This window comes from Cottoperca gobio, chromosome 17 (assembly GCF_900634415.1).
Source record: "Cottoperca gobio chromosome 17, fCotGob3.1, whole genome shotgun sequence".
Lineage (NCBI taxonomy): Eukaryota > Metazoa > Chordata > Actinopteri > Perciformes > Bovichtidae > Cottoperca > Cottoperca gobio.
In genome coordinates, this window is record NC_041371.1 from 11,919,575 (window position 1) to 11,938,725 (window position 19,151).

At 39.6% G+C, this 19,151-nt stretch overlaps 2 protein-coding genes and 1 long non-coding RNA gene across 5 annotated transcripts in view; all 3 read left to right on the forward strand.

Annotated features, from left to right (window-relative positions):
• Positions 1-4,627, forward strand: part of tnr (tenascin R (restrictin, janusin)) — a 162,689-nt gene extending 158,062 nt beyond the window's left edge. For all 3 annotated transcript variants that reach the window (XM_029453314.1, XM_029453313.1, XM_029453315.1), the window contains one exon: positions 1,092-4,627. In XM_029453314.1, the coding sequence (XP_029309174.1) occupies positions 1,092-1,211 (120 nt within the window). In that variant the 3' untranslated portion in view covers positions 1,212-4,627. The remainder of the gene's footprint in view (positions 1-1,091) is intronic.
• A 639-nt stretch (positions 4,628-5,266) lies between these two features.
• On the forward strand, positions 5,267-9,041 carry LOC115022966 (uncharacterized). The gene is made up of 3 exons (XR_003833971.1): positions 5,267-5,402; positions 7,816-8,204; positions 8,930-9,041. It is a non-coding gene; the product is annotated as an uncharacterized LOC115022966 (long non-coding RNA).
• A 4,441-nt stretch (positions 9,042-13,482) lies between these two features.
• On the forward strand, positions 13,483-18,737 carry kiaa0040 (KIAA0040 ortholog). The gene is made up of 2 exons (XM_029454195.1): positions 13,483-13,653; positions 17,130-18,737. Exon 2 carries the CDS (start codon positions 17,766-17,768, stop codon positions 18,090-18,092), a length of 327 nt encoding a protein of 108 aa, XP_029310055.1. The 5' UTR covers positions 13,483-13,653; positions 17,130-17,765; the 3' UTR covers positions 18,093-18,737.
• The last annotated feature ends 414 nt before the right edge of the window (positions 18,738-19,151 follow it).

A 19,151-nucleotide genomic window follows, 5' to 3' on the forward strand; every position in this document is an offset into this window, starting at 1 on the left:
ACAGAGACGCAGAACAAATGTCTGGAGGAAGATAATTCCATCACTTTAATTAAAGATACGTGCCAGCACATTCAAGGTGTGCCAGCAGAAAACTCAGATGTTGTTTCAAAACCTCAGTACATAAAAGATAACACGACTCTGCACTCCTTTAACTCAATGCAGTCACTTTAGATTTTGCCATTTAGAAAATGCACAAACAGTTTTGGCAGTGTGATTGAAAGGTTGAATAATTAGTGCAGTATATTACATGTAACTTGCTACAGAAAGTATCTCCTGGTTTGCCCTGATGAAGGACCTGTAATGTCAGGTAATGACATTGTAACGACCTGTAATGAAAGGTCAACAACAACAAAAACGCTTGTAACACCGATTTTAATCAAACATGGAGACATGAAGCATCGATCTCGTCGTGATTGATAAAATGAGTGTGTATCATCTGTTGGGAATGACACTCTTATCCAAACTGACCAGAGCCATGACAGAAAGACAAGCATGGACACGAGTGATCACACTGAAACTGACGGCTGTTTTTTTCTGCGAGGTGGCAGCGAGGGTTGAGGGCTTGTCCGGTCCTTTTGACGAGCGTGTGATGTAGCTCTCTCTCTGCTGGATGCTGTAATGGCTCGACGAAGAGAGCGAGGCATTGTGTGAAGCAGTGATTAGGCTGTGCTACAAAGACTCTTGAGCATCACTGCTCCTCGCTCCTCGCTCCTCGCTCCGTGCTCCGCGCTCTGTGCCTTCGTCTCTGTTGTTTGATGACATGAAATGAGTCCAGGTGGGAGCAGTGATGGACAGGCATAAAGACACGCAGAGAGAAATTGCCTCTCTGTGTAAAGCTGCAAATGGGAAGGTTTTGGCGGTGGTGGGGATAAGCAGGGATAGAGTGAGACTACAATTATACTAAATTCATGATTGTGCGAGCTCTTAAGTTTTTGCCCGACTGCTTTCCTTCAGTGGAAATTAAAATCCACTTTACTGAATATATGACATGTCCATCTTCAGACGCTCCTTCTATTCTGCTTTTTCTGTCATTTTCTTAAAAGCCCTGTTGATTCAAGCAGCTTCTGAAATCACACTTTTCACTCTTACAGGGTATTAACTGGTACCACTGGAAAGGCCACGAGTTCTCTATTCCTTCCGTGGAGATGAAGATGAGGCCATTCAACTTCCGTAGCATCAGCAGCAAGAGGAGGCGGTCTGCCCCTGTATAAACAAACCGTCTCCGCCCAGCCTAGAGTCATGGATAAATGGAGGTCGGACGATGTTTACTGATGAGTTTCTGCTATCTGCGGGCGTCACTGATGTGCTCTTTGAGGCTTTCTAGTGAGGCTGCAAAGACAAAAGGGGGTTATGACAAAAAAAGCTACTAATATTGTATTAATATTCAGTTGTAAAATAATAAAAGCTCATTATTATTAATATACTACCAACACGCAGACACTGTTCAAACCCTCGATGAGATCCTGAAATAGCAGAAAGGGGGAAACAATGTCCGAACTCTGTTTGTCTCCGCCCAGCTTTAGCTGTCTTTCCCTGCTGTACTTCTACCCAGATGATAGAGGACACTGTATGTAATTTATTAAATACTTTGAATGACAATGGTTCTATTTGCTGTAAAAAAAAAAAAAAAAAGATTGGAAAGGCAGACCAAGAAGCTTTTTCTTTTTTTCTTTGAGTCTGTGATTTGCCTTTCCCCCTGGGATGCGAGGAAACGTGCTCAGTAATGCCCCCAAGACTGAGAGAGCTAACGTTATTTTAACTGTTACAAAATAATAACACTTCTAACGAAAAATATGCTGTATATGCCCTTAAAACCCTTAACTGTAAGATATATATATTTTTATAACTGATAATGTGGCAAAAGTCCATCTATTTAATTTGATGCCTTGGTTTTGGAGCCGATATTAAGTTAATGTAATGACAAACACTGGACATAAGAGATTAAATTAACTTCGAAAAACAAAACTGAACATCCAGAATAATTACCCACAAAGCAACAGCTTCATTACCATCTATTTTATTATTTTACTGTTGATCACAGTATCCTTTGTGCCCATTATTAAAGCAGAATCATCAATAATAAACGTTATTATTATTATTATTATTGGTAGCCACACTGAGACAGTATTTGCACTACGAGTGGGAACACAGCAAAACTATTCTTGTTCATTCAATTAAATTATGTCTTCGGTCATTCGTGGGCATTTAGATATTATTTCCTGGGATTTCTGTTCAAACTAATTACAAATGCTTAATATCTGTGTCACCCCTTTTGTAGACGCTGAGATTGCTTGCAGAGATGGTGCTGATAGGTGTAACATTTAACCAAAGATCTGCATAATAGAGCATCGGCCTGCGGTTTGGAAAGATGCCAGTCTGCCACCAAAGTCACTGAAGCAGCTTTTTCCTGCATTAATAGATTCTCACTTTTCAGGGACTTTTATGGTAATCGTGTCCCCTGGCGTTATCCGTTTATGCAATGTGAACACTAAATTCTATGCAGAAGAAAGTCAGGGTGGGCATAGTGCAGATTTTAGCCCGGCCCCCTGCCCCATTGCTCGCTGAGATGAACTCACACAGTAGGTGGAGTGGAGCCAAGTCTTTTATTCTGTGCCCTTCTTAACTTGCTTCGCTATTTAAACTCCCCAGTGAAACAATAAAATCAGCAAACATGGCAGAGAATGTATTCTTTGTTCTTTGGTGTAATCTGCAGCATGCCCACCAAGCATTTTGTTTCATTCAGTGTTCTCACTGTCGCACAAAGCGCTCAGTGCCAGTGCATTTAAATGACTGCAGTTCTCTGGAAACAGATTTTGTTTTAGTTTCCTGCCTCCTTCCTGTTGGAGGAAAGCGATCTCTGTGGAGTTTGAGCACAAATCACATAAAAGTGGCTAAATCTCCTCTCTGGCTTCATACTGTCAATAAAATGTCTTTTTATTCTCCAATATAATCTCTTGAAATCAATATCACCGTCGCTGCAAGCAACATTTGGTTTCATATATATTCAATAATCCAAATATGAACGGCTGGAAATCTCATGCTTACGTACTTCTGTCAGTTTCTTCATTTCTAATTTGATTGAAGCAAACCAGACAATCTGGCTTGTATCATACGACTGTGTATATTTTTCATTTGTGTTTTTTGTCCTTTATTAGACTTGAAAACAATGGTGACTCTCCCCATTTGAAACTATTAATATACTCTTGTAGATAGAGAGTTGAAGATAATGTGACTTTTGATGTGTTCCCCCTTTAGATGCGAACTAATTCAGAATCTTTTCCCCTTTTTAACTGCTTTATTTTTAACCATTGTTGTGTTGAAGGGGCGGATGGAGCCCACTTTGCATGTTGACTCTGTTGCAATCAAGAGCCTGATCGTAAATAACAAATGTCATAAGAATATGTTTTGACATATTTTTTTGCTGATCTGGACAAAAGGTGCTCTTGAAATAGTTTGTTATGTAGAAGATATTATGATATAGATTTATCGGGCCTCTTAGCTGTTGTGAAAAACTGTCAAGTTGTCTTTCAAGGGCAAAATAAAAACCAATATAAAATATAACAAACTGTTTCAACACGAGAACTTTCCCAGTCTGATCTATGTTTCATGCAATCCACCTCCCTCTGTGATTTATAGTAGAGTAGGGAATTCTCCGTGTACTTATTTCATTAACTACATGAAGCTTTGCAGAAAAGGAACAGAATGTTATTTGTATTGTGAGGGACTTATCTCATCGCAAACTATAAGGTGCTCTTAAATCTTTCAAGAGGAAGGCTGATATACTATATTATAGTTTATTTTACATACGTTTCCAATCATCCATCAAGTCGAGCAATTTCTTTCAATCAATGAGAAAAACCACAAACAGAAAATTGTGTGAGTTGCTGTGTAAAAGCCTCCGTCCTGTTTTTCATTTCAGGTTAATAATTATTTATTTGTATTGTTTTTTATAAGCAGCTTTCAGGAAAACAAATGATTTGACAAATTCAACTGTCTTGTCATGAAAACAATATTCTGTGAAGTGAAGTGAAAAAAGCCTGAATATTATGATGAATTTGTTTTCCTCATTGCTTTTAAAAAAATCTTTGTTGGAGGTTTGAGAAGAGAATCTCCTCCGTTATTTAAAGTTAAACTCAGTCTGTCACTGGAATACACTCGCACTGTAATACTACGTGTTCCTACTGAGCCTCTTACAGTACAGGAAACTTGTCCCCCTTATTTATTTAACTTTTATTTTTCAATTACTCTGTAACTGATGCGACGTTGTAAAAAAAAAAAACAAATACAGTTAATGACATGATCCTCTTAAGATATCAAAACGAAAATGCTTTATTCATGGGTTTACTTTCACGAGTGAATTAACTGATAAAACCACCATGTTTGGTGATATTTGTTATATAAGCCAGAAACTGAAACTGCATTGATTTGAAATCTTGCAATGAAATGTAAATGTTGACAAAATGCGATCTTGACTGTTTGAGAAGCTCATATATGCTGAAACTAAGGATTTATTGTTGGATAACCTTGGATATTACTGTCAAATTTAGCTCTAGTTTGACTTAAACATGTACTATATAGTTCCTTTTTTAATACATTTTCTACATATTAATAAAATATTCAAATAGTCTGATTTGGTGTTTTGTTTCCTTTTTGTTCTGTGTGTGTTCACTACATGCTGTTATATGTCAAATGTATGGGGAACTGTCAACAAGGCTTTTATTATCCACGCACAACATCTTTGCATGATCAAAGCCGTAATTTGTTAACTTTTGTAGTCAAGTTTGATATAAAAGAAGAGCTGTGGTAACTACTCCCCCTTCTCACTCCTATGAAATAATCAAGCACCAAGCAGGAGCCAGCTGACTCCATGCCATAAACCTTTCAAAGTATCTTCACCTCTAATTGGAGGCCATTAAAGACTGAAGTCAGGCCAGCAGAACTTACAAGTGAAACAGTGAAAGTGCAGTCATAAAGGTCTGCCATTATGGTGCCAGGACTTCCAATGTATGCTCACACGCGGAGACATAGACGAGCAAACACTTCTGAAGACGACACATTGGCTAAACCTTCATTCTACGTACATTTCCATCTTCAATGAAGTGATTGTAAAGAGCCAAGAGCCCGATTTGAAGTCGATTAGACAGAATTACATAAAAAGACATTTTATTATTGAAAATAACAACAATTGGCTAAAGAGCAGGCAAGGAGGTCCCTCCGGTTTAAAAGGAGGTAGTTCGACTTTGTGCCTGTGTAAAAACAACACATGGTTTTACACGGGGGTGGTGCGCCACACGGTTTCTTGAGTCTTGTTTTGACTGTGACGTTGCCAGTTAACCTCAAAAGACTCCAGGAAGCTGCTGCACGGCTCCAAGATGCAAGATTATGGAGTTTCAGAGGTACTGGTAGGTGGAGGTTGTTTATTTTGGCCAGAGCCAAGCTAGTTGTTTCCAGTCTGTGTCTTGCTATACTGCAACTTTTTCATGTCAGACTATACTAAGGCATATAATGCCAAATTCTTCCGTTTCAGCTCATGAGTCTGTATTTCTTGCTTACGCAGCAAGACAGTGAGTGAGAGGTGCCGTTAACGTCTTTCTTTATTGATAGCGGGGAGTCGTCCCCTGCAGGTGCAGCAGTGTGTTTGACGGCTCTGGGGAAACTTATGCTGGAGTTGTGACTTTCATTCAGCTTTTCTAATTTGATAATTCACATAAAAAAATGTTTTAGATGGAAACATGGTGCGGCATAAAATGAACACAAATAGACAATTAAAATAGTTGAATCGGCAGTAAATTATACAATAAATTGTCCATTAAAATTCCTGATTGTGGCTATAAAGGCTATAAAGGCTAGTGCTGGCTTCAGTTGTCAAATGAATATGAGAGTTTAATGATTTTAAGACTGCTGAAAGAGTGCACCAGTGTAAAGCCGACTACTAACTGCTAATCAAGCTTGAATAATTACAATAATATATATTAATAATATGATATGATATTAAAAATAGAATTGAAGCTTATACATGACTGATGTGAATTTTCAAACTCAGGTAGTTTGTGCCTTTTTACTTATGCATGAAAACAACTACACACACATGTATTATAGCAGCTACAGATTTTTATTGCAAGAAAAGATACTCGCAAACCCTCAAGTCAGCATTTTTTAGATTCATTGTTTAATTACTGCATGTCCTAATTATCCATTAATTATCCATTCAAATGTCTGGTCAGCAGAATCAACTTGGTAAATAATGAGACTGCATGAAGTTTGTGAATATATTAGAGTCAGACACAAATAAATGAGCAACACAGCACTAGTAGTGTAGAAAAGGTCAGAGCGATAAGCTCAGACTTTATCAAAAGAAACAATGCTCACAGTTTCTCATGCTTCTGTCAGTCATGAAGTAACTTTAACACTTTCTAACTACTGTGAGTCGCTTCGTCTTATGACAAAAAGTGTCCTTGCTTTACATTATAAGAGGGGGATTTTTGTTTTTTTTACCTCTATCCCTGCAATTTTATAAAACATTTTAATAATTTACTCAACATTCTGCCGGCCACAAATTCACACTGTGCCGACTCGTCCTTTAGCCAAAGACAGAGCTCCATAGGGTGCCGTGGTTTGAATTCAAAACTAGTCAAATTTATCAGGAAGCCCACTTGAAAAGACCCAACATAATTATACTGTATGATTAATTAAACAGACCACAAACCCTGCTGTGTTTACGACGCCGCCGCCACAGTCTGCTGTGTTCATACAGCGCAGTAAAAGGCTGTGTTGTAGTTATGTTATGATGGAAATATCTCACAATTTTGCCTGTTTCCATAGTAAATGTTGTTTTCTGTGGTGTTGCTAGCTAAAACGTTCATGCAGTTATCATAAATGAGTAAATAAGGGATACGGTAAGAATGTTGTCTTGTATGCCGACCAGCAGATGGGGTGAATTCTCATTTGTTTTATTTTATTTATATTATTTATCAATTTGTGACCTAGGGCAACTGGCATTGGATTTACAACTGTTTATATTATTTCTAAACCTTTTAATGTATTTTGTAGTAATGATGTTCCACATTACAGCTGTCAGTCATTAGATCTCAGAAAGAGCACAATTTCAGAGGAAAACCACAAACCACACAGTCATCTGAACCGGCCTCAACCGGCCTGTGGCAAACATCACTTGAACCTTCCAGGCTGAATTAGATCGAATCTCATTTTGAAACAAATTAGGAGAATTTGATTTGTACAAAATGTCATGGTTAAAAAGAATGTAGTTGGTTAGACTGAGGTTCAATTGGTGTGCAAATGTAAAGTAAACAGAGACCTTTCAGACAACATCAGCCTGCAGACTATTCAAATCTGAGCGACGTCATACAGCGTGTGTACATTAGCAGCAGTCATGTTCTCACTTAAATATTCTTCATTTTGAGAACATAAGCAAAGACAATGGCAGTGAGTGTTGCACGGCATTGCTTGTTAGGCGCAGATCAGAGCTGTTCAGCCTCTTTCTGGACTCCAGAGGAGCTGCAGCTCTGATTGACTGAAGCTACTAAACACTCAATTGGAGCATATGGTGGTTTCTCTGGAAATCGCCAGAATCACCTCACCAAAAGTGCTGTTGTGCACTTTCATGAACACTTTTAAATCTGCAAAACTTCAAAGAAAATCTACATAATATTCCCTAAATAGAGCATTTCATTTGAGGCGTTGCTTTCCTTCTGCAAAAAATGCTGCACAAATGTCAGAAAATGTGTTTTGGTTTGTGCATTTTAACACCGTAGAACAGCATTAATGTCTGTCGACTCTTTCTCCTCCTCTCTTCAGCCCGTCCATACAGTGATGCCTCCACGACTCTCCACAGGATTGAGCACAGAGCTGGTGACGTGCTGAAGCTGATGAAAAGCGGCGTTGTGAGCCATCCCATGCGCTCCTAGAGTCTCTTTACATCTCACTGAATCCAGAAAGTTAACAGGCCCTGGCAGGCATCTGAATAAGAGGGAGGTGCAACCCAGATCTCCCAGTTAGAGTCTCTCTGTGATGGGGTCGTAAACACTGGGGCTTAATTGGGAAACCGGCCGGTGCGCAGCTTGTTATTCATCAGCCATTTATTGATGCTCAAAGCTCCATGAGAGTTGGAGCGGGGGAGCCTGCACAGGGCCTCACAATGGCATGAAGATTCAACTATTCACAAGCTCATCGGAGACGGATATGAGGTAAGACTTGATGTGCTGGTTGAGCATCACTTTCTACAACTTAAGCTGTTTTTGTTTGTTTGTTTGTTTCTAATCCGAGGATCACAAGTGAAAAAAAGAAAAACGCCTTTTATTGCAATGATCTATCCGACCATTCATTTAGGTTTTCAGCACTCTTCAACACTTATTTAATGAGCCTCTGAAGCCTTAATACTGCTTAATAAAAACGTTCTTTGTTTTTTTAATCCACTAATACTGATTGACCAATTATGCCCTACACTTGTATTTTAGATTTACTCTCCCTCTAAATAAGTTTTTACTTCCCGCAGCTGCTCAGGCTTTATCCATCCACAAACCCAACTCATAGAGCGACCTCCAAATGCATCGCTCTCCGGACTTTTATTTATTACTTTATATGACATATATGACTTTTTAATTATATTTTTTATCACATACTTTACTATTATTTTCTGAACATTTCTAATGACATCTTGTGTAGTCAGACTACCATAGTAATATCTAGTGACAATTACACATTTGTAATCCTGTTTTTGTGCTGAAACACGCTGTGGTTATGATATCAATGAAAATTTTTAAATGTTTAAATTAGCTGAGCTTCTCCACAATGTGTGTTTTGCTATGGCTTGACTGTGTTCACTTTCTGGACTTTGTTGTCAGAGTTTCTCTCCAATTTGTTTTTCCCTGCACCAAAGAAATGCTTTCCCATTTTGTATTCATGATTTGAGGCCAAATAGGAAATGGAGTTGGATTTCTGCAGTGTGCCAGCAGCGCTCTTTAATGCCCCTCCTCTGCATCAGCTGAACTAGGCTACACAAAAGTCCTCAGGAGCCATTCAGATATGAGAGCTGACACACATATGAAAGTGTCTCTCGGGGCTGCAGTGACCTGAGGGACGAGCTCAGTACTTCATCACATCACCTCACTGGAAAACCAATGTTACCTGCTCAAGAGTTTGGGATTTTGTTCACAAAAGCACAGTGCAAATGTGTTTGTGAGAGAGTCAGACCGCATTTGCTATTACAGCACATTACAACGTTAATTCAATGCACACAGGCATTGATGAAGCTTTGAATTGAATGTAACTGAATGGAAATCATGCTGCACTGGCACATGAATAAGACTCAACTTTACTTGTGGAGTAGGAATGTGACGATACATCGCGAGGCGGTTGAATCGCGATGCAAATATATGACAATTCAAATGAGTGAGATGAAAAAATTAATCGCGATACTTTTTTCAAACAGCAGAGGGCAAAATCTGTTTTTGAATTTGCTTGTTCAACATCCATCACTCGCTGCATCAAGATGTAAAGACGGGAAGATTAGTGTGGGAATGTAGTTGTGGCGGCATTTTGGATTGAATTAAGTCTTATTGTTATTTAAGACAAAATATATATTATCAGTGTGACTTTGACAAAGAAAAGAAAATGTGCATTATTTTGCACTACCTCAGAAATATATATATATATATATATATATATATATATATATATACACATACACATACACGCACGCACACACACACACACTCTCACGCACGCACGCACACACACACGCACACCATTTCCCCTTTAAAAAATGTTTGTTTTGCAGTTTTCTGTTTCGCTCAATGATTAAAAATACATTTCCGTAGTCATGTCTTCCTTCTTACTGGAGCCAGTAATAAACTCACTCTGCTCACTTAAGATGCTCTGAAGTCAGGCAGCAGTGTGTTTTGTTAACAGGTGACATTGATTAAGGGAGAGGGGACTCGACACGGAGATAATAACCAGATGAGAAAATGTGACACAGTGAGGAGATTAATGCAAACTAAAGATTGAGGTTGAGCAGAGTTTTAAAAGAAAAGCTGTTGTTTCCATCACTGCAGGGGGAACATTTCTAATTGATCTCGCTTGCTGTGTCGTGTTCCTGTAAAATGTTCAAAGCTCCAAAATGTTCCTGTAGCTACACATTTGAAACTAATAATCTGCTTCAGACGAAATCATTTCTATTATAATGTTTAGTTAAGAACATCATCTGTGACACTGCATACAAGTGATATGAAACACTCAACAACAATAAAAGGCAAGTGCACTTTTGTACATTTCTGTGTGTAGGAAACACCAGCCAAAGCCTGTCTCTGAAAGATAATGACACAGCAGTTATTATGTAGCATGATGCCACGGTCACACATGTGAGAACGAGGTTCACAAAAGTTGAACTCCACACAATGTGAAGATGCAAATTTGCTTCGCCAATGGAAGCAAATGTTTTTTCGTTACATAGAATGGAAGTGAGAAGTGGAAGAGCGCCCTTCTGCTTTAAAACTCCACTGTCCTGTTTGAAATCTCTCTCTCTCTCTCTCTCTCTCTCTCTCTCTCTCTCTCTCTCTCTCTCTCTCTCTCTCTCTCTTTTTGGAAATACACTTATGTGCTTTTTGGCCGAGCGTTGGAAGCTGAAGATGATCTCACTCTCGAACAAGAGAGTGGTATCAATCTATTCATCTAAGTGAGAAAGCGTATTTACCAAAATGCCAAACTATTGCTTTTAAAACTGTCTGTGTCCTGTTTGAACTCAGAGACGATCAACCTATCAGCAGCTTTTTGCAGTTTCTTTATGAGTCATCCATTTTTCGTCCTACCTTAAATTCAAATCTCCATGGCAACCCAACATGTTGACTAGCTCGAGTGACGTTTTATTCCCACAATGTCTCATTTTTTTCCCTCTGTATTTAGAAGTAAGTGGAGAGCAAAGAGGAACTTAGAAAATATCTCCTTTACTGTAAGCTTACAGTGTCACTCCGAAGTTATGTTCTTCACAAGCCAAGAAAGAAGTGTTTAACCTCATGTCCAGTCCCAGAATAAAGCCTGCGTCATATGATAACTATGCTGAGTTTTTGACGTAATTAAATGTTAAAATAGCTCGGACTGAATGTGCAATTAGGTGATGTTGTAAAAGCCTTAGGTTTACATGCCAACTAATAGTTCTTCAATGCTGGCTTTTCTTCAGAGGCATTTCCTTATATAGACTGATCATGTCTTTCCCCGTCTTGCTCTCTGCCTGTTTTCACAGCACTGGGCCCAAACATTTTACAGGACTGAATCACAGCTAAGGTTTGCCCTGGGGGGGACCGGATTTATTAGCAGACTATTTCTGGAAATTTGTCAGATTCCACTACAGCAACCCTTTAGTCACTTTTCATTAGCACTCACATTCAAGAAGTCACAGAGTGCACTGTGTTAGCTTCGTACTCACTCATATTTCAGTGTGTGTTGGCAGGACCAGTAGGTCGCAGTGATTTATAATGCCCTTTTGCACAGTCCAGTGATTCCACAAGGCTTTCTTCAATGCTACTGGTAATGTCACAGTCACTTTTTTTGCTATCATGATTGTACGATCAGTGATCCAGGCTAAGCTCAATGGTCTTTTCTGTAATTTGTTCAGCTACAGACCCGAGCTGGATAAAGGGATATATTGTTTGAGCTTTCCCTCATAGATGATCTCGACTGAGAATAAGGTTTCTATAAACCCAATGGGAGCTACGCCCATTATAGAACAACAAAGTATGTATTGAGAGTAAGGTTTCCATGGAGGAAATGGGACGCATACAAGGTTCACTGCAGTGTCATTTGAACATAAAGTATACTTACAGGAAAGGGAAGGTATAATAGGGTCCTTATAATATAAGAACAAAATAAAGTCACATCTGAATAGGGCACATTGTTGTATAAGATCCAACGGCTTTTTCTCATTTTTATTATTTGAGATAAAAATGTTCTCATTAGGTGATCAAATTTAAGATTTTCAAATGACCCCTGCCGTAAGTACCTATATGCAGGTACAGCTGCAGTAGAACATATAGTGGAATCATTTTCATACAAACTACTGTAAAGAAGGATTTCCATCAAGGAAAGTGCTGCGACACTGAGATCATTAATCAACACTTGCTCCAGGTGACTGGACACCATAGTGCCTCAACAGCAGCTGTGATACAGCTTCACTGTGGAGCACTACACGCCCTGCCAGTCAGCCAGCACCCTGTGTGTGTGTGTGTGTGTGTGTGTGTGTGTGTGTGTGTGTGTGTGTGTGTGTGTGTGTGTGTGTGTGTGTGTGGGCGGTTGCTATTTGTCTAAGACGGCTCAGACACACCTGCAGACATGGCGAGGCTTGTCTCATCAATTTTCATGTAACCATGCCCCGTAGCAATGAAAAGACACACTGCATGCTCAGCCAATCAGGTGGTCAGGTGAGATTATCAGACAAAATGCAGCTGCAGTAGATTCATATAAAATAGCAGCGGGGAAATTATCATATTTCCTCATTTATTGTTATGAAAAAGACAATTTTGGAGACTGATGCTACAAATAAACTACAGAGGAAGCAGTTTGATTCGAATAAAACATTTGTTTATAGGTCAGACCACATTAACCACTTGTGAGATACTGTATGTTCACAAGCACACATACTGTTTGTGAGTACATGTACAGTATTCGAGTCAGTGCACTTTATCTCATAACTTCCCCTTTCAGGAGAAGAGAATAAATAGACAGCTACTTAATGTCAGAAGAACTATTCTTTTCATTTTTTCTTTTCCTTACAAAAATCTTTGTTTGCTTGACTGAACTGAAAGGGCACTGACCACCACAACGCCAGGGGCACAGTACGTGTGTGTGTGTGTGTGTGTGTGTGTGTGTGTGTGTGTGTGTGTGTGTGTGTGTGTGTGTGTGTGTGTGTGTGTGTGTGTGTGTGTGTGTGCGTGCGTGCGTGCGTGCGTGCGTGTGCTTCACATGACCTCATATCTCAATTGCATCAGACTGGACACACCTGGTTGAACTAACAGCTCACACCCTTCAACAGCTTTATTTCCCCCTTGTTATTCCCCTAATGGGACCCTGAGATGGGTGGAGTGGTTGTTGCTGTAATGTTGTGTTATTATGTAAAATGCTGCAATTTACGCTGGAGTTGTAGGGTTTCCAGATTAGTGCATAGGGGGGAAAAAGCCTTTCTTTTAATATCCTAACATGGGGAGTTGCTTTGAGACACATTTAATAAAGCCTTCTTGTGATTTCAGTTCATTTTATATTCAGTTTACACAACTTCCCCCCGCTGTCTGACATCATCCAGGACTTATGCGAGTCAAGTAAAGCAACCACACAAATCTAGTTTCCCATGCAGGAAACACATAAGCAAAGACAGAAGGCCCATTCTTACACAAAGTGGGCAGGGAGCAGTGACGTTGTGACCAAAACACACACTCACTCAGCGAGAGGAGGAGGAGGAGAAGGAGGAGGGGAAACAAGGGTAGAGAGGGAAACAGGAACAGAAAGTGAAGACTTGTCAAGATGTCTGGGTGAGGGGGACCAGAACAGAGCAGAAGCCAGATGCCAAAACAGAAACAACAGAAGTTTGAGCAGCTGACTGGATTAGACAGGAGGGGCGAGCTGACCTGCCACTTCACATGTGCCTGGAGGGTAAGGTGCCGCTTTCAAAGAGATCTTGAGTGCTAGCAAATTGAGATACTTTGAAACTGTTCTGAGTGGTTTATATAAGCTGTTGATGCTTTTTTTGTCTTGTGGTAAAACATAAAGATAAGCTGATACGTTGCTTCCTGCCTTTTGAATGCTGCCGAGCGTCACTATAATGTACTCTTTTAGTTCTTTTCTTGACTTTATAAACTAAAGCATTTGATTCAAATTTGAGTTTATAAAATGAATTGTTACAATCTCTACATTTGCTGCATCAATCACTTAGGATAACTTTCTGTGACTCTGTTCAGTGGATCTTTTTTGGCTCAAACACTGATGTTGGTTTTAGTTTCCTCCTCATGCTCTCACTGTAAGAATGTCCTCAATGTTGCACTCAGTCAGGATCGAGTTGACACAAGTCTGAACTGTAATGGGCTTGTGCACTTGCTCTTGCTCACTGTGGAGAGCTGCACTCCTCCTGACGATCAGCAGGCCTGTAGCTACACAAGCTACACTTAATGATCCAACATAGCTCATGTTTTCTGAAGAAAGAAAAGAAAACAAACACTCAAAAGAGGAATACGGCTTTAATAGTTTGCTGGTGACTCAAGTCAAACTGAACGCTGAAGTGCTCTGTATTAATACTGACTGATGAAGGATCCGCTCTGACCGTGAGCTCGGGGCAAGTCATTAAAGATTCCTGCCTTGCCTTCTGTCACAACTTTGTCTTTTAGGTCGCACATGTTCCTTAAAAAGCAGCAGGGGCTAACTGAGTGCAATCATGACATTTTTTCTCAGCCCCTTCCTGGCTTTGTGTATCCCATTGTGGCCTTTTCCTGTATATAAATGGCTCCTTGAGAGCACAATGTCATGAGAAAGTGAAGGACCCATTTAGATTGGCATCTCAGAGATGCAAAGCATGTGGCGTCATGTATTTTGAGCCTTACTTTTTATAAACATGACTATATTCTCTTTTTAAATGACTTTTTTTTTTGTTCTGTACCTTCGCTAAGTGACAAACTAACCTGAGCTCAGTGTGCCATCAACATTCACAGTGTGAACACTCTCTGTTACATACTGAAAATGGCCTGCTGAGGAAGAGACTCTTGGCAGAATAATACTGGCAATCAGTGTTTACCTCCAGACAAGTTTGAACATCCAAGTGTGAAACTACCTGAGCTGGAAAATAATCTATTTAATACATTAGGTAGCTATTTGTCTTGCCTTTCTATGTGAGCACTTAGAAAAGACAAAATTAGATTTTAACAACGATGATCTAAATTTGATCTTTTTTTCTTTTTTCTTTTTTGGTTATAGTGAAAATTGTTTTAGATAAGACTCACAAAGATCATTCTTCCTGGCCAGAGACTATATTTATCATAACTCTTGGTGACTTCTCCATTCCTTTTAATGACTTTACCTCTGATGGTTAGTCATCTCTTTATATCGCCTTTGCCTCTCTCCTGCAGACTTATTGTTCAGTGACTCTAGCTTGTTGTGTTGTCTGTGTTTTCATTATGTGAGGGAGATCACAGCGTACACAAAAGGTGCTGCTGCTCAGCCGAGCTCATCACGACAACATGTAACTACAGCAAAGAAAATGACCGAGAATAATGTTGCGGTGACATCATTGGTCCCCGACAATGTGCCTTGGGTATAGTTAACAGAATAGTTTCCATCCAAATGTAAACGCACATTTTTATGAAAGTCTGCAAAAGAAAATGAAGAAATGCATGTTTACACCCGCTGCGGTTATGTCCAGGACTATGAGGATTTAGGTGCATCGAAGAAGATGTTCCACACATATCGGATACGTTGGTCTTTGGGCCTTTTAAGCCGGATTTCAAACACAGATTAAAAAAAAGATGTTTGACCCTCGTCACTGATCACAAACTGTCCATCTCACGTGAGCAGTTCAACCACAGAGTAACGGTAAACCCTGAAATATAATATGCTCATAGGCAGTCAGAATACATGCCAAAAAACAATTTAGCGCACTGTTGATGTTAGACTATTATTCTACAATGCAGTGCACAAAGAACATGGAGGAGCTTCTCACAGCTGCAAAGTTCCATTTGTTGCTGTCGTTTTGTTAAGTAGAGCCAGTTACATTCAAAAGTCTTGGTATTGCATCATTTTCTGTTTGTATAAAACAAAGTATGTTGGTTTGTGTACTGCAAAAACAGTATACCAAAGAATAGTATATAGTATGTACTGCTTACAGTACACAGTGAGTATGTAGGATGGAATTAGGACACAGCTAATGTTTTATTTTAAGTCTTTTTAGGCCTGAACAGGACAAATGATCAAGTAATCGACAAGAACAACACCCAACATAAAGGATAGAGTAAAATCTGAACAAAATAACAACATGTAAATAAGTAAATTCACAATAAATAAATGTTACCAAATATACAAATAGCTATAGGATTTATTTCACGGCGGTGAGACTGCTCTGTCTCAACTTTAACTTTGAGCTTTTCAGATGACTCGCTTTATTTAGCTTTAAGCGCATAGCTTCCTGTTGAGCAAATGAACAGGGGAGAAGTTAGCAGGCTCTCTGCGGGGAAACCAATTTCACACATGAGACGCAACGAATGGCGACAGCCACGTCAAATCTATTTGCTCTCCACTTGCAGGTGCATCTTCCTCTCTCAGCCAAATGTGAGATGAAAATCTTTTCTCCCTCCTGCATCTAAATTACGAAGACGCTCTGTAGCTGTGAGCTAAAGAGAAACTAGGGGACATGCTTGAGTCAAATGGTGTTTGAAATCATTTGAAAACTATAGTTGTTAAACACATTAAATAAAGTGGTCCCCCCAAGGCCTCAGAATTAGTCTTAAAGAAAAAAGGGAACAAATTTATTTTATTTTTAAGACTGACTTTGCTTTTGCAGACGTACTTCACCCACTGAAGCGTGTTTTCTTCTCCAGCAGAGCTGTGAGGAGATTTCATCCGAGGCCAGAGGAAAACGTTACAATCAGACATTTATGAAAACTTAAGGCAGATACCATCTATCTCCTCCAATGGGAGCAATTAGCTGGGTATATTCAGATTAATCTCCTGCAGCAGGTCTGTCTAGCCTACGTCTCTCCCTTATTCTTTTTTCTTTTCTGACACACTCCGTCTCAGCGGGACTCTTGGAAAGATTGGTTACCTCTATCTCTGTCTGTCCTTCCCTCAGACATAATCTCCCTCTCCATTTCTTCTCTCTCTCTCTTTGCCCCTGTCTTTCTCAGCAGGACTCTAACAGATTTGCCCTGAATCCTGAATGACTCATCCGCAGCATTAATGAGGGGAAAGCTGAAAATCTGAAGCTGACACTGACACAAGGCGGGGGGGGGGGGGGGGGGGGGGAGAGACGAGTAGAGACGTTTAAAGACGGAGGCAGAAAGATGGATTGGAAGACAGGGAAGGAGGAAGAGCTGTCTGCTGGAAACCAAATTTCTATCAATGTTCACTTTCTTTCTTTTCTTCCACAGACACACCCAAATTGAACCACATCGCTACAAAACTGAAGTGAAAGCAGAAGGACAAGAGGACAAGAGGAGACTCTAGAAGACAAGTCAAGCGGTATAAACAAACTTGGCTGAAGTGCAGATTTAGTTTTTTTCCTCCTACATCAAGATCATCACAACTGAGCGATTTCAAAGACAACCTTGTTATAAACAAATGAGCTTTTGGTCTTTCGGATTTGTTTAAAGAATGCTCTGGCTTTGTATCCAGCTCACAGGGCACTTCAAGGAAGGAGACACACATGAAGTCACCCTCCATGCTTCCAGTATTTCCATTTAGCATAAACAACACAAGCCTGAGCGCATACACAAGTCTCATCAGATAGTGCTGTAAAAGTCACAAAAGCATCTGACCTGACAGCTGTCGGGTTTTGTTGAGAGTACAACTTCATATTTTACAACTTTAAAGCTGGAACCAGATTGTGCATAAAGAACCTTCAACTTAAATTAACACCATATCTTAATTAGCTGGGTGTCTCCAGTTGCCTAATATGCACATTAACTGACTTGCAAACTTCACAAACCTCTAAAGGATTTATTAAAACTTTACAACTGCCAGACAGACCCAATTAAAGAGGAGTCACAGCTCCGCATCCAAAAGCCATGGATGGGAGAACAGACAGCATACAGGATTTTATCAACCAACTTTGGAACTTTGCTACGGACAAACACAACCAGGGGGTGTACAACACAGTGTGCCTGGTGGTCCTCCTAACTCTTCCCCTCCTGGTCCTCCTCACCATGGTGGTCGTGTGCTGCCACTGCTGCTGCTGTCGCCATGCCAACAGCTGCTGTTGCTGCTGCTGCAAGGACGCCATGGCAACCGCAAGGTCAGAAACGAAGAAGAAAAAGAATTCGACTGAAGATTTGTGGATTTCTGTCAAGACGGGGCCGATGACGCCCGACAGGGTCGCCCTGGCCATGGTGTAGGAAGCCATCTTTTATTTTGGTGCAGTGATGGAGCGTCTCAAAAGTGTAGAACTCAAATCAGCTTGGACTCAATAGACCTTGTTCAGACTAAGGGGAAGGAACTTGCATTGCAATGGACACAGATTTAGTTGAACTGTGTAAAAACTGTACAGAGTTGTGTCATTTTGTATTCATATGATGTTGTGTGGGGAGGACGGGGTTAGGGTTAGGGGCTGTATGAGCTTTTAGTGTGTGGTACATAAAGGAAGAAATATGCAGAGGCATATAAATACCTGTGAGTGTGTGTGTGTGTGAGTGTGTGTGTGTGTGTGTGTGTGTGTGTGTGTGTGTGTGTGTGTGTGTGTGTGTGTGTGTGTGTGTGTGTGTGTGTGTGTGTGTGTGTGTGTGTGTGTTAGAGAGAGAGTGTTTGGTTTGTGTGAGAGAAGCACTTTGTTCTTAGAGCTCACATGTGAAATTCACTGCGCCTGTATTTGGGAGAGCTGATTTTAAAGTCTGCCCAATGTTCATATACTGCCTACTTTTCACATTCAGTCGGCAATCTAGATTCATTATTGACTCTCAATTAAAAAAAAAAAAATGTTTTAAAGAGCCACCAACGCCCAAAAAGATGAACTCAAATATATAAACTATAACTTCTCTTATTCATATCTCTTTCACACTCTAACTTTATTTGCTTAATATGATACAGTGTAGGCCATAGAGAGACACTTCTAGTAGTTTTGGTCTTTGAGAGTGTTGTAGTATTCAGGTCAAGCGAGCCTGAAAGGCACAATTCATAATTAAAATGTAAGGAGAAAAGATATATATATATATATATATATATATATATATATATATATATATATATATATATATATATATATGTTATCCTTTTTGAAATTGACAGAACTTTTAATGCACTGAGTAACGCTACACAGCAACTGTAGTCGGTAATGTTTTGTGGGCCTGTATCTTGAAGTTTTAGATTTCAGTTAAATATATTAAAAAACAATGATTTACTTTTACTTTACTTTTTTACAAACGTGAAAGCTTTTTATCAAATTTCTAACAACTAAAAAA

Excerpts from the sequence above, each read along its gene's own strand:
- kiaa0040 (XM_029454195.1), top strand. The coding sequence starts at position 17,766 with ATGGATGGGAGAACAGACAGCATACAGGATTTTATCAACCAACTTTGG.